This window comes from Zasmidium cellare (assembly GCF_010093935.1).
Source record: "Zasmidium cellare ATCC 36951 unplaced genomic scaffold M409scaffold_19, whole genome shotgun sequence".
In the NCBI taxonomy this organism is placed as follows: domain Eukaryota; kingdom Fungi; phylum Ascomycota; class Dothideomycetes; order Mycosphaerellales; family Mycosphaerellaceae; genus Zasmidium; species Zasmidium cellare.
In genome coordinates this window covers 186,854-199,832 of record NW_022986963.1, presented here as the reverse complement: position 1 = coordinate 199,832, position 12,979 = coordinate 186,854, and the positions used below count along the sequence as shown (strand labels likewise).

The 12,979-nt window shown below is 53.0% G+C and overlaps 7 protein-coding genes across 7 annotated transcripts; 5 read left to right on the top strand and 2 right to left on the bottom strand.

The window, feature by feature from the left end:
* Positions 1–629: 629 nt before the first annotated feature.
* M409DRAFT_23404 (uncharacterized protein) lies at positions 630–2,323 on the top strand (the record flags this gene model as incomplete). Its single annotated transcript, XM_033806777.1, has 3 exons — positions 630–750; positions 811–1,409; positions 1,469–2,323. The coding sequence occupies 3 exons, from the start codon at positions 630–632 to the stop codon at positions 2,321–2,323; spliced, it is 1,575 nt and encodes a 524-aa protein (XP_033667101.1).
* Positions 2,324–2,743: 420 nt separating this feature from the next.
* Positions 2,744–3,454, top strand: M409DRAFT_55075 (uncharacterized protein; the record flags this gene model as incomplete). The annotated part of the gene is made up of 1 exon (XM_033812906.1): positions 2,744–3,454. One exon carries the CDS (start codon positions 2,744–2,746, stop codon positions 3,452–3,454), a length of 711 nt encoding a protein of 236 aa, XP_033667100.1.
* A 368-nt stretch (positions 3,455–3,822) lies between these two features.
* On the top strand, positions 3,823–4,836 carry M409DRAFT_55074 (uncharacterized protein; the record flags this gene model as incomplete). The annotated part of the gene is made up of 1 exon (XM_033812905.1): positions 3,823–4,836. The coding sequence occupies one exon, from the start codon at positions 3,823–3,825 to the stop codon at positions 4,834–4,836; it is 1,014 nt and encodes a 337-aa protein (XP_033667099.1).
* A 1,880-nt stretch (positions 4,837–6,716) lies between these two features.
* Positions 6,717–7,147, bottom strand: M409DRAFT_33968 (uncharacterized protein; the record flags this gene model as incomplete). Its single annotated transcript, XM_033810310.1, has 2 exons — positions 6,717–6,982; positions 7,036–7,147. Coding segments are annotated over 2 exons (378 nt in total), but the record flags the coding sequence as incomplete, so codon positions are not given.
* A 438-nt stretch (positions 7,148–7,585) lies between these two features.
* M409DRAFT_66699 (uncharacterized protein) lies at positions 7,586–8,761 on the top strand (the record flags this gene model as incomplete). Its single annotated transcript, XM_033817053.1, has 1 exon — positions 7,586–8,761. The coding sequence occupies one exon, from the start codon at positions 7,586–7,588 to the stop codon at positions 8,759–8,761; it is 1,176 nt and encodes a 391-aa protein (XP_033667097.1).
* Positions 8,762–8,981: 220 nt separating this feature from the next.
* Positions 8,982–9,680, bottom strand: M409DRAFT_66698 (uncharacterized protein; the record flags this gene model as incomplete). Its single annotated transcript, XM_033817052.1, has 1 exon — positions 8,982–9,680. The coding sequence occupies one exon, from the start codon at positions 9,678–9,680 to the stop codon at positions 8,982–8,984; it is 699 nt and encodes a 232-aa protein (XP_033667096.1).
* Positions 9,681–10,718: 1,038 nt separating this feature from the next.
* On the top strand, positions 10,719–12,489 carry M409DRAFT_55071 (uncharacterized protein; the record flags this gene model as incomplete). The annotated part of the gene is made up of 4 exons (XM_033812904.1): positions 10,719–10,775; positions 10,843–10,983; positions 11,051–12,115; positions 12,160–12,489. The coding sequence occupies 4 exons, from the start codon at positions 10,719–10,721 to the stop codon at positions 12,487–12,489; spliced, it is 1,593 nt and encodes a 530-aa protein (XP_033667095.1).
* Between the last annotated feature and the right edge of the window lie 490 nt (positions 12,490–12,979).

Here is a 12,979-nt window from a genome sequence, read left to right as displayed (position 1 = left end):
CTATGCTCGTGATTGTTGGCGGTTGTGAACATCGACGACCATGATCGAGACTCGACACATGTGTGAATATACTTCTCCAAGAGCACAACGTGTCTGGTAGATTAGGCTTTTGTGGCGGTGGAGGCCAGAGCCCGTTGGTCGTTAAGTGTGGCTGATCCTCAGGCGCGTGGGATTTGTCGATGGGTGAATAATCAACATCTGATGCGTGAAAGATCCATTTTCTCAGAAGGACAGGTGTGAGGAATTGCTGAAAATTGACGAGGAATGGTAATCAGATGTCAGCTTTGTGGAAGGGATTCCGCATGCATTTCTTACCGGGGAATTGTGTTGGCGTGTGTGAGAGAGTCAGAGAGCAAAAAGTATGGGCGAGGGTGAGCTAAAGTTGGAGGCGGAGGGTGGAAGAGACCAGCTGGCGAGAGCTGTACCGGAGAGCCGCAAGGGTCCAAATGCACACCTTACCCGGCCCTTCAAGTAGCTCTTCTAATCTTCCAATCCACCTTTTGATCTCTCTCCCTTTTACTACCCCCTTCGACAACTAACTCACCACCGTCCAACTCGATTCGATCTTGCTTCTGAGGATCTGCTGGATTGATCTCGACTTTCGGTTTCTCGCGTCCGTCACACACACGATGCGCTACTCGTACAGCTTGCTGGGCCTCAGCGCCCTGGCGATGGCCAGCGATGTCGTCGATCTCGGAAAGGACAGCTTCGAGCCGTTCGTCAAGGAGCACGAGCTTGTGCTCGCGGAGTGTATGTATCCTCAAACTCCTACTAATCTTCAAATCACATGCTGATCGACCGATTCCTTAGTCTTCGCTCCCTGGTGCGGACACTGCAAGGCCCTCGCCCCCGAGTACGAAGAAGCCGCCACGACGCTCAAAGAGAAGGACATCGCGCTCGCCAAGATCGACTGCACCGCCGAGTCAGAACTCTGCCAGAGCTACGGCGTCGAGGGCTACCCCACCCTCAAGGTCTTCCGCGGCACCGAGAACATCTCCCCTTACTCGGGCGCGCGGAAAGCAGACGCCATTGTCTCGTACATGACCAAGCAGTCCATGCCCTCCGTCTCCCTCCTCACCACCTCCTCCGCCCTCGACGAGTTCAAGACCGCAGACAAGGTGGTTCTCGTGGCTTTCTTCGCCGCGGATGACAAGACTTCGAACGCTACGTATCAAGAGGTGGCCGACGCTCAGAGGGATAACTACCTCTTCGCTGCTACCAACGATGCCGACTTGGCCAAGGCCGAGGCTGTCAAGCAGCCGGCCGTTGTTCTGTACAAGTCTTTCGATGAGGGCAAGAACGAGTTCAACGAGAAGTTCGACAAGGACGCTATCGTTGAGTTCGCAAAGACCGCCGCTACTCCTCTGATTGGCGAGGTTGGCCCTGAGACCTACGCTGGCTACATGGCCGTAAGTTGGACAACTGCACGGTTTAAAGGTGATATCTGAATGCTGATAAATTCACACAGGCTGGTATCCCTCTCGCATACATCTTCTCCGAGTCCGCCGAGGAGCGTGAGCAACTCAGCAAGGACCTCAAGCCAATCGCCGAAAAGTACAAGGGCAAGGTCAACTTTGCCACCATCGACGCCAGCTCTTTCGGCCAACACGCCGGCAACCTCAACCTCGAAGTTGGCAAGTGGCCAGCTTTCGCTATCCAGGACACCTCCAAGAACCAGAAGTTCCCCTACGCCGAGGCCGGTGATGTCAAGTCGCTCACTGAGAAGAAGATTGGCAAATTCGTCGGAGACTTCGTTGACGGCAAGGTCGAGCCAAGCATCAAGAGCGAGCCAATTCCAGAGAAGCAAGAGGGCCCAGTCACCGTCGTTGTGGCTAAGAACTACCAGGATGTCGTGATCGACAACGAGAAGGACGTTCTCCTCGAATTCTACGCTCCATGGTGCGGACACTGCAAGGCCCTCGCTCCCAAGTACGACGAGCTCGCCGGTCTCTACAAGGATCACGCCGACAAGGTCGTTGTCGCCAAGGTTGATGCCACCGCCAACGACGTCCCAGATGAGATCCAGGGCTTCCCCACCATCAAGCTGTTCCGCGCTGGCGAGAAGGGCGAGCCAGTCGAGTACTCTGGCGGCCGCACCGTCGAGGACCTCGCCAACTTCATCCGTGACAACGGCTCGCACCACATCGACGCTTACACCGAGGCCGCCGAAAGCTCCGAGGGTGTCGACACCAGCGGCATGCCCGAGCAAGCCGCCGCCGCGACCGAGGGCGTCAAGGAGAAGATCAAGAACGCCGCCGAGGCGGTCAAGGAGGCCGTCACTGGTGATGAGGATGACTACGCCGGTGTCCACGATGAACTCTAGATGATGTGATACCTTGTGTGTGCTTTTTTATTATGATATGAGATCGAACAACAACGAAAAAGGCTTTTAAAAAGCAAAAGAACGTGGCTCTCTGTCTTATTATGATGTGATCTGGCTGCTGGATTTGGCTGGGTTGGGGGCATGAATTGAGGCTTGCTGATGCTGATGCCTTTTTTTTTTACCGACGTACGCTGGGGTCTGGTTGACTCGATCGACCTCGGGGAAGGCGTTTGGGGGGGTTTATGTAGTCTGATGTATTATGGCTCTGCAATTTGTCTACCTCTTCTCAAATTGTCTGCTTCGATATGGTGGGGTAAAGTAAGTGGAGCTGGACATTCACGCGGAAGGAGCTAACGCACGGACTTCGTGCTGCAGCGTTTGCATGTGACAGCACGCAAGAATGACGGCCAAGGTGATGAGATGTACCATGCATCAAAAGCGCACCACAGCTGTTCTATGCCAGATGAGGAGAATGCCATGCAAGTAAGCCCGGTGCCGATTGTTTGCCCTTGCTTTGGACGGGCCTTCCCCGCCGTACTTCGTGCAAACAGGCTCATCTACAAGGAGGCCATGCCAGTGTTCTACAGCAATCTGGAAGTCCGATCTCGTCTGCCTGACGAAAATGAAGGCCACCAAGCGTCAGAAGTCTTGAACTTTGTGTGCTATCGGTTGCCATATTCTGGCCTGAAGTACGTCTCAAAAATTCTCTTCTGCCAGGTGGCTTCACGCATGGGGATGACAATCGATCGCCTCGACAAGCCTGGTCTGGGCAATTTTGCACCAATATGGCACAGGATGCGCCGTGAGACACCCGGCATCAAACACGTTCGTATACAGCTCGAAGTAGATTGGGAAGTCGACATGGACTGCTTCGAGTTTCACCACTTTGCCGGCGTGGCTCGCCTCCCGAATGTTCGAACCATTCAGCTGCAGCTGCTCTATTTTGGAAACGAAGACGTTCTTCTGGAGGATATCGTTACTGGCGGCGGGAAAGCGGAGGACTTCGAGAAGAAGTTGGTGTCCACCATTGAGGAGGAGGCGGAGAAAGAGGGGAAGCGGGTGGATGTGAGTGTGAGCGGAGTGGAAATGCTGTGGAATCATGGTTGGCCTGATTCTAACGCGATTGATTGAGAGGACAATAGTGTTGTGTCGGATGGCGCACAGCGAACGCCCATTTTCAGGCAGCGCAGAGGGATCGCCTAGACACATGGACTGGTACAATACAGCGTTCGAATGGAACGCTACGTGGCTTTCAGTAACGAGGGGTCTTGAGTTCTTGCACTTTCATCCAAAAAGAAAAAAAAAACCTCTCTTACTCCTAACTGAATGCCGGAAGTGCACTGAATGACTGTTCATGAGAAATGAGCAAGTGCACGGACCACGCCTAAGAGTGCCTTGCATGTGATCAGCTCGCTTAAATCCTCGCCAAACTTCTTGCGACGCGGACTTTCCTTCCACCACCCACCTCGAGACATCTTCTCGTCGCACCTTCATCCATAATGGCAACGACTGCTGATACGAGCGCGACCACGCCGCCGGCGAAGATGAAGAGTCCGCAAGCGTGCCTGACGGGCTTGCCTCCTGAATTGAGAGTGCGAATTTATGGGTTCGTCTTCTCTGGACTCTGGACAAAGGAGGAGGAGGAGTCAGTCGAGGCTCGGTATCCACTCGCAAAGAGCCAAGAACTCACTGTTCCCAAGAGCAAGAGCAAGGACGAGCTCAAGGAAGTTGGTGAAGACGAGAATCAAGACATGGACAAGGGTCAGGAGGAGAGCAACCCATACCGAAGTCCCGACGTACAAAGCAACAGCGAGATCGAGGTTGGAAATGACGAGGAAGCGGTAGAGGCCGGGACCGAACTACAAGAGACTCCACCTCGACAGCACTGCTGCTCTCGCCACGAGGACTCTCCAGACATCCCTGGAGCAGATCCACGACCAATTACCTGCACCTGCTGTTTCGGCCGCCTCAACCTTAGCATCCTATCCACCAACAGACTCATCTACAGCGAAGCGCTACCAGTCTTCTACGGCTCGGTCGAGCCTCGTGTCGGCCTTCCTACAGTCTTTTGGTCTAGCGACCCGGCGAAAGACCTGCGCGAGGTACTCGATCGGCTCCCTCAAAGCCGGCTCACAATGGTCTCACATGTGGTTTTGTTTCGGACCACCAGTGCCATAGCAGTCGGTCATGACTGCTGTATGTTACCCGCCTACGATCGCTTGTGGGAGGCTCTCGCAAGCGACTTGCCGAATCTCAAGCATGTCCGCATCCATCTCGATCTCAACGTGGTTTTCCACGTCCGCGAATTCCCGTTTCGTTACTTCGCGGGAGTCACGCGGTTGTCTAAGTTGCAGACGGTTGGGATTGAGCTTTCCTGTACGCAGTTTCGAGAATTGTCAAAAGACATCAACGAGGATGGCGAGACGATTGCAGACCTGCAGGTGGCATTCGCAGGAAGTATCAAGGGCAAGGCGGAGGGCTTGGGAAAGCGGATTGAGGTCACAGTTTCTTGAGATGTCGTTGCCCTTGAGTTCGGGCACTTCGAAGAGGACAGAGGTGTGGCACTGTGTGCGTTGTAGTGCGAATGTGCATGGACGGCGAGGAGAGGGTGGCCTCATATTCATGGGGTTTGCGGTTGCGTCCTCGAAGGCAGCAACTTGATACTCGCCTAGGGTAGTCAAGATATTGCACTGCAGATACATCGAGACTGAATGAAGGTGTGTCAAATTCCTCCGCCTCTGATTCCTCGAGTTCCTCGTGTGTGTAGTTATGATAGTATGGTGAATATCGACATAGTTTTTGTGGCTCTGACCAGATCTGTTTAGTATACAGAACTCCATGGTTGGGACCGTGAGGCTCATGAAGTGGAAGTGCGCAAGATATTTCGTGATCAACAGGGCTTGCGACGCAAGACGCTGAGAGTGAGCAAACGAAGTGGTCGGCGAGAGTCCAGAAGCTGCACAAGTTCATCTCCTGATGAAGTCAACGGCATCGTCGAATGCCCGTGGAAGTAGACACAGGGCCTGGCAAATGTAGACCGAGTCCATTGTCTTGCCTCCGTACGAGTAACACACCTCTTGGGCGACAACCACGTATGCGACGCCAACGTCAACATGCGACAGCAGCATCATGCGGCGGCAGAAACATGCGCCGGCACAGCTTCGGCCAAAAGCGTTCTAACTTACATATATCCCCTCGCGCGCACTACATTCGTTCAAAGCAAACACTAAAGTGTTTCTCTGTTTAGTGCTTAGATGGCTTAGCGGTAATCGTAGGATCCCGAATCACACCGGTGATTCAAAGGCCTACGTAGCAAGCCTAGTACGCAGTTCTTTTGCTCGGCGAGCAAAGTATGTGGTCGCTGGCGCCTTTTCCTTTTTGCATTCGAAGGGGCCCGGGTTCGAGTCGGGAACTGGCAGGTGAACTTTTGCAGATTTTTCGATCTTTGCCTGGGGTTTTGCGACGGTGGGTTGATTTATTGATCGACCGATAGTATCTGTTTACTGCCAGTACTTTTGCTACGGTGGATGAGTTATATTGAGCCGAGACCTAGTACTATGTTTTACGTTAGCAGTGACTTTCACGTGCCTTCCTAATCGGGAAGGTACGGAAGGAGGACAAACACGGTTTTCGATCTTGCGATCGCGTAAATTGTGTTAGTGTGCCCAACTCGTATCTTGTAGGTATTTATTATGGAAGTGAATGCAGGACGGTGGTTCTTTGGAGAACGGTGTTTGCGTTTCTGTCTTCTCTAGAATGGTAAAGGCCACGGTGGGCAGAATTTCGGGTGTGAGGCTTGCGTTCGAGCGATCCTTCCCGCGAGAACGTCTCGGCTGTTTCGAAACCAGGTTTTCGATGCTGGAGATCGCTTGAGCCCGTCTGTCAATGAGGTTCAATGCTCGCCGTCAGTCGACGGCTTCCGTGGGAGATAGCAACCCTAGGCGTTATTGCAAAAGAATGGAAGCGACTGAACATAGAACAATTTTGGCTTTTTGGTCTTACATGATGGTGCCATAAATGCACTTCGTTTGTCCCATTGACCCAATGCGCCTTGCTACCCTATCGAGAGGGCGCAACATCACAGTAGCAACTCCTTGGCTCCTGTCCCAATTGAACTCCTAGACGCCTTCGCCAATGCTTCATGTACAGCGTACTAGTATCCCCTGCCTCTGCCTCTTGGTGTGCCTCGTGAACCGCCTCTGCTGAAGCCACCGCTACCTCCAAAGCCACCTCCGCGGCCACCGCCGAATCCACCCCTCGATCCGCCACGACCTGGTGGCCCTCCACGTCCTCTTGGTGCGCCTCGTCCTCCTCTTGGCGCACCTCGACCGCCTCTGCCTCCTGCGGCACCAGCACCTCTTGGCTTCTTCACCTTTGGAGCGCCTGGCGGAGGCTTGGGCTTGGGGAGGAACTTCTCGAGAGGCAGGAGCTTGTCGCCGCCGATGTAGAATTTATCGCCGTTCTTGAAGGAAGTGGCTTGAATGCCCTCTTGCGGTTTGATGGTGAAGAAGACTTGGTTGAGCGGGCCGAGAATCTCGTCGACTTTGCCGATGGGCGTCTTGTTCTCGAGATAGATGGGAGCGTTGAAGTAGGGAATTTTGGTGTTGATCGATTCGCAGACCATCTCGCCTTCGGTTGCGTGCATGAAGCTGCCCATCTCTGTTCGTGCGTTAGCATCTGCCTTCCGTAGCTCATTCTCCTGTCTGCCATACCATAGACCTGGTCTGGTGGACCATACGATTGCTGGAAACCACCGCGACCGCCTCTCGCACCGCCTCTGAATCCACCGCCACGGCCACCGCGATCAAATCCACCTCGTCCTCCACCACGGAACGACATCTTGACTTCTCTTTTCAACTATGCTGTATATTGCGCGGATCGGCGTCTTCCTGGTGAGATCGATCGCAAAGGCCCAGAGTCGCAGCAGTCTCCGGGCACCGGCGGTAAGGAATGTGATGTGAGTTGTGGTGAGTGATAGGCGACTTGTAGAGGGAGCTGTAGCTTTGCGACTTGGATTTTCTCGAATGAATCCGCGAAGCTAAAGTTTAAAGCGGCCTTGGCGTGGTGCCTCAGGCATCAACTTCCGACTACACCTCGCTAACGAATTGTACCACATTCTAAGAACTCATACACTTCCAAAGATTTTCCAGAGACAGTGCGGGCTCCATGGGGTCTGGTTAGCGATTGGACGGACCTGACAAATTTGCAGTCTCTCAACATCAATTCTGCGCCCAACACAACGATACAAAGACTTCTGCCAAAATGACCAAAACTCATCGAAACGGCGCCAAGTCTGCGGACGATGCTTTCAATCGACACTACGCAGCAATATGGGGCGAGGAAAGATGGAACGAATCATTGTACCCGGCACTACTGCAGCCAACACGATACGCGTGTCTCCTGAATCGATATTCGCCTATGGACAACGCCGAAAAGTTGTTAGAGCACCCAGAAGTGGAGAGCAAACCCCTTGAGCTTCCTCGCAGGACCCTCAATTCTTCGGACGATGGGCTCAGGCCCAATTGCTTTGTTCGATACACCAAAGACGGAGAGCCAGCAGACGCACCTTTCCCTCCACCAGACACTTCTACGAGAATCTTGTCACACTGGAATCTCGATGGAGCTTCGGTTCTTGTGGCAAGTCTGCTTAATGTACAACCTCAGGACAACGTTCTCGATCTCTGCGCAGCACCTGGAGGAAAATCGATCGTCTTGGCGCAACGACTCTGGCCGCATTTGCACGCCGATTCATCGAATCTCAAACAGAGAGTCTTGACTGAGAAGATCCGCGCAGGAAATCTTCATTCAAACGAAGCTGACGGAGCTCGGCAACGTCGTCTGGCGGAGAACTTGAAGGCGTATCTATCGAAGGCTCTCTTTGATTCAGACCAAGTGAAGACATTACGAGTTGATGGCTCAAAGCCAAATGCAGAATATGAGCTACGAGTGAAGACGCCGACAGGAACGACAGGGTACGACAAAGTCCTTGTCGATGCACCATGCTCTTCAGAAAGACACATCATTCATGCTCATGCAAGAGCGGCGGCTGGCGGTCGAGTGGCGGACGAGATGGCGAGTTGGCGACCTGGATCATCGAAGCGGTTGGCGAAGACGCAGATTGATCTGCTCATGACCGGTGTGAAAGCCGCGAATGTTGGGGCAACGATTGTATATGCGACGTGCTCCATTGAGCCGACGGAGAATGATGGGGTGGTTGAGAAGGTACTAGCACAGGTTCAGAAAGACAAGAAGAAGGGTATCAAATGGTGTGTGAAGGTCGGCTTCAATGGAGGCGAAGGTGATGCTGAGCTGGAGGGTAAATTGGAGAAGAAATGGGCGGAAAAGACGAAGTATGGTTGGATCGTGCTGCCTGATCATCCGAGTGGTGGGAGATGGGGACCGCTTTTCTTCGCTGTGTTGACCAAGACCGCAATTTGAAGGAAGTGTGCCAACGGGTCTTTCAGACATCTACTTCGAAGCGTGAACGCTAGAAAAAGCCGACCATGGTGCCCAATCCGTCCACAGAGAGGAGTCTCACCATGGAGCACTTCTCAAATACGTCATGGGACCTCGCCCATGGCAGTCACAATATGCCCTTCGCCGTAAAGCGCCATACCCGCGAGGAACCAGTCAACGTCCATTCAAGCCTCGTATCAAATCACCGCCTCAGCCCTCTTCGCAGCATGGTCCAGATTCCACCACGGTTCCTCAACGCCAGAAGGTAGAAGGTGGCACCAAACACCGCACCACCCAAATGCGCCGAATGTCCAACCTTGCTGTCTGAGTTGAGATAGTATGCATCCACACCGAAGTAAAGAGCCGTGATAGCCCAGAGAGGGATCGAAATGGGAATAAACATGAGGTTCATCGGCGCACTTGGCCTTAGGCAGGTCGCTGCAGCTCCTAGGCCCATCACCATGCCACTGGCTCCAAGACCGACGTAGATGTGCCGTGCGATCTGGCCACCGCCGAAGCTCGAAAACACTCCTTTCGACTTTTGTATCGTCGATTGAGGCCGTTTGCTCGTTCGGAGATGATACAACCACGCCACAGATCCAGCAGCCGCACTGCCTACAGCTAAAGCTATAACATGCGCGGCTCTAACTCCGGACACGGTAGCCAGAACGGTACCAAAAGCGTGAAAGGAGACCATGTTGAACAGGAAGTGTCCGGGTTCGCGGTGTGAGAAGGCAGATGTGATGAGTGTATGATTCCGGCCGGCTTGGAGGTTCGCTTCCATCAGTGTCGCATTCTCGTACAGTTGACGGTCGAGCGCTCGATCGTTCTTAGCCTTCGCGTATTGCCAGGCTCCAAAGACGGCCGCATTGAGGCTGATAATGGTCCACACCGCACGCATCACTCCTCGATTAGGCCCGCCGAAGTAGGCCTGGCTGTAAGCGCGGCGAGAGATGCGGTCGACGAGGCTGGGATGGATTTGCCCTGGTCGAAGTTTTTGAATGACGGATTTCGTGAACTGTGACTCTGAGTCCATCTTGGCGGAGGTCTTGAATGCGCGAGCGGGTCTACACGCTTTATATGCTTGTAATCGTCCTCTCAGCCGAGAAAGTATGCCCTGCGCGGTTCGAGAGTGCATCTGATATGTGTGGTCAGATGTGGAATATGATGAATGTGATGAGGAAGGAAGATGGCAATGGATTTCGTTGATGAACTGCCGATATGGGCACTGTTACAGAGGGCGATAACTTGGTATCAGGAGTTGCGGCCGAGACCAGGCGCGTCGGAGAACATGTTGCAAGCGAAAGACAACATACGATTGGTGTGTGGCGACGATTTCGAGAGCATAGGCGCCTCTCTTTCGGCCAGTCTGAATGAATGAAAGCGCACGCGCAACAGCTGTCGTCGGGGGAGGACGTGAAGCTCTTGGTTTGAGTATGGCGCCGCTGCTGCGTGAGTGCCTCAGGCACACAAAATCCAAACATCCCCCTGTCCTTCGTATCACGCCCATCCGAGACATATTCCATACATACGGATAGCAACTTTCCCAACAAATGCTGTGGCCAGGTTTCATGCAATCTTCAACTTCTTGTCTCCAGCCGGACCACAGTCGCTGGAGTATTGTGGCCAACAATGTCTTTCATCGTTCCCAAGCGGCTACTTCGAGTTGCACGATGCACCATCGCAGATGTACCGACTGAGCAAGCCGCCAGTGATTTGTTGTTGCACTGCTGAGTTCTCCACAGTGTTGTAACAGTTGATGGACGAGTTGCTACCGCAGTGCGTTTGCTATAAGAAGCAATGGCAAGCTGCAACCGATTTCGAAGATTATAACATCACGAGCAAGTACTTGGGTCGAACACCACACCTGCGCTTTCTCGTTACGAACATCGAAGCATCATACCTCCAACAAGCTCACTTCACGCCTTGAACACTCAACATGAAGATTTGCCTCGTCAACTCTTCCTACCAGGGTACCAACTCTCCCTTCGAAAAGGTCTGACAACTCAAACTGTTCCCGTCTTGTCGATGTTCCACTTTTATCCTGACGAGGTTGGTTGTAGTATGACAAACTGCCGGATCACAGTCGATACATTCCCAAGTCCAGACATGAGTTCGTCACTCGCTGGGTGACCAAGACCAATGCTAAGGCCGAAATCGACGAGATCTGCAAAGAGCCCTTTGACATGTTCTTGAACTACATGGTAAGTATGCTGTCTAACACCAGTCTTGTCTCATTGAGGATCATGGCTAGCTAAACAAGTTTTGTAGTGGGGGATCGAATCTGATGTTGTAGCTGGTGTCGAAGCGACGAAGTATTTGGAGTCAAAAGGCGTTCCAGTCCTGATGAACCCGTCATGGTTCCTTGTCAAAGACAAGCTCGACCTACAGCACGCTGCGATGAAGGTGGGATTTAGCATCCCGCGCGATACTCCAGGCCGCTATCCCAAAATCGTGAAATATGCGGACGGTTGTGGCTCGCTGAAGCTCGACTACAACTCCATCTGCCACACTCAGGACGAGGTCCAGAAGCGCATTGCTTATCTGAAGGGGGACAACAAGACCTTCGATGTTATGGTGCAGGACTACATCATTGGTACTGAGTGCTCGGCTATGGTCATCGAAATGGGTGATACCGTGGCAGGGCTCAACCCCTTGCGCTACGTGTTTCCCACCGATATGTCCCCGGAAAAAGAATTTCTGACCTGGCATAACAAATTCGAGGCTTGCGAAAATGGCACGATCCAATACGCACTCGTCGAAGGCGAAGATGCTGAAAACCTTAAGAATGGTGCTATCGACGCTTTCAAGGCCCTTGGTCTGATTCGTGGAGGCTGCTGGGCTCGCGTGGACATGCGCCTCGAGAGAGACACGGGTGACGTGTATGTTATCGAGGTCAACAGTCTTCCGGTCGTCTTCTACCCTGTAGGCAACAAACTGAGCGATGATCTCGTGATTGAACACACATTCCCCGGTGGCCACGGCGCTCTCATGGACGTGATGCTCGCCACCAAAGTCTTGCAGCAGCGCAAGAATCAGGCGCAATGCCAGAGAGCTACTGCTCTTTTCGATAGAATGGCGCCCGGATACAACGATGTGTGGCAAAAGACTGGTCTGCGGGAGTTCCAGATCTTATTCGCCGCCCACTATGATTTTTCTGGCTCAGTTCTCGACCTGGGTTGTGGCACCGGGGCCTTCGGCAAAATTCTCGATGAGCAGGGTATTCGTCCCAAGATACACGGCATCGACATTTCCCCAGGCATGCTAAAGCAGCCGTGGGTGAAGCAATACTACCAACAGCCAGTGCGAATTGGGCCGCTGGAGGAGCTCGTCAAGGTATGTTAATCGGAACCGCATTATCATTATATACTGACCTGAAGCCCCAGACTGCCGATGAAGTCGATCACATCGTCTGCTTCGGCGTTCTCAACTTCCTCGACCCGATCTTCTTCAAAGCCGTCTTCGCGAAAATGTTCATGCTCGCTCGCCGTTCGATCACAGTCAACATCGATGACCTGACACCCGATTTTGTTCGACTGAATGCGGCTAAGCATGGCAAGCTCTTGAGCGTGAACCACGTTAGGACGGTGCAAGACTTCGGCGTGCCTAATGGCTGGAGGCTCGTGTACAAGAAGTGTGGGAAGATGTTCACGTCTCCTTCCATGGGGCCGGATGTATATGGGTATGGGATGCGGTTTGAGCGGGTGTAGAGGTGGCCAACTTCCATCAGATTTGATCCCTGAAGACCGGGAAAAGTTGTCATCTGCTGGTATGTCTTTAAAAAACGACTTTAGGTAGTTAGCCATTATGTGTCGTTATTTGATGAAAAGCGAGCTGGTGTAGACCGCTTCTACTAAAACTTAGGCTCATCAGCTGTTGGCCGTGAGGAAGAAGACGTGAAGCTTAAGGTTTGACTTTGGCACTGCTGCGTGAATGCCTCAGGCTTCCATGGACGGGCTCAGCATTGGCTTTGCGTCTTTCAAACAGCCCACCAGCAACACACGCACATGCTTCTTTGCGCAACACCACGCACCACAACAATTCCACCACCACCCACCTAGGACTCATCATACTTGTCCGCCGATCCAGAGCTGGCAAAACAATACCGCCTTCCACTCCGCCGCCAGCGACATTCTGTAACGCTGGACTGGATCTGAAAACAGGCCAAGAACTGGACTGATCTTGTGCCTCCAGGCCTTT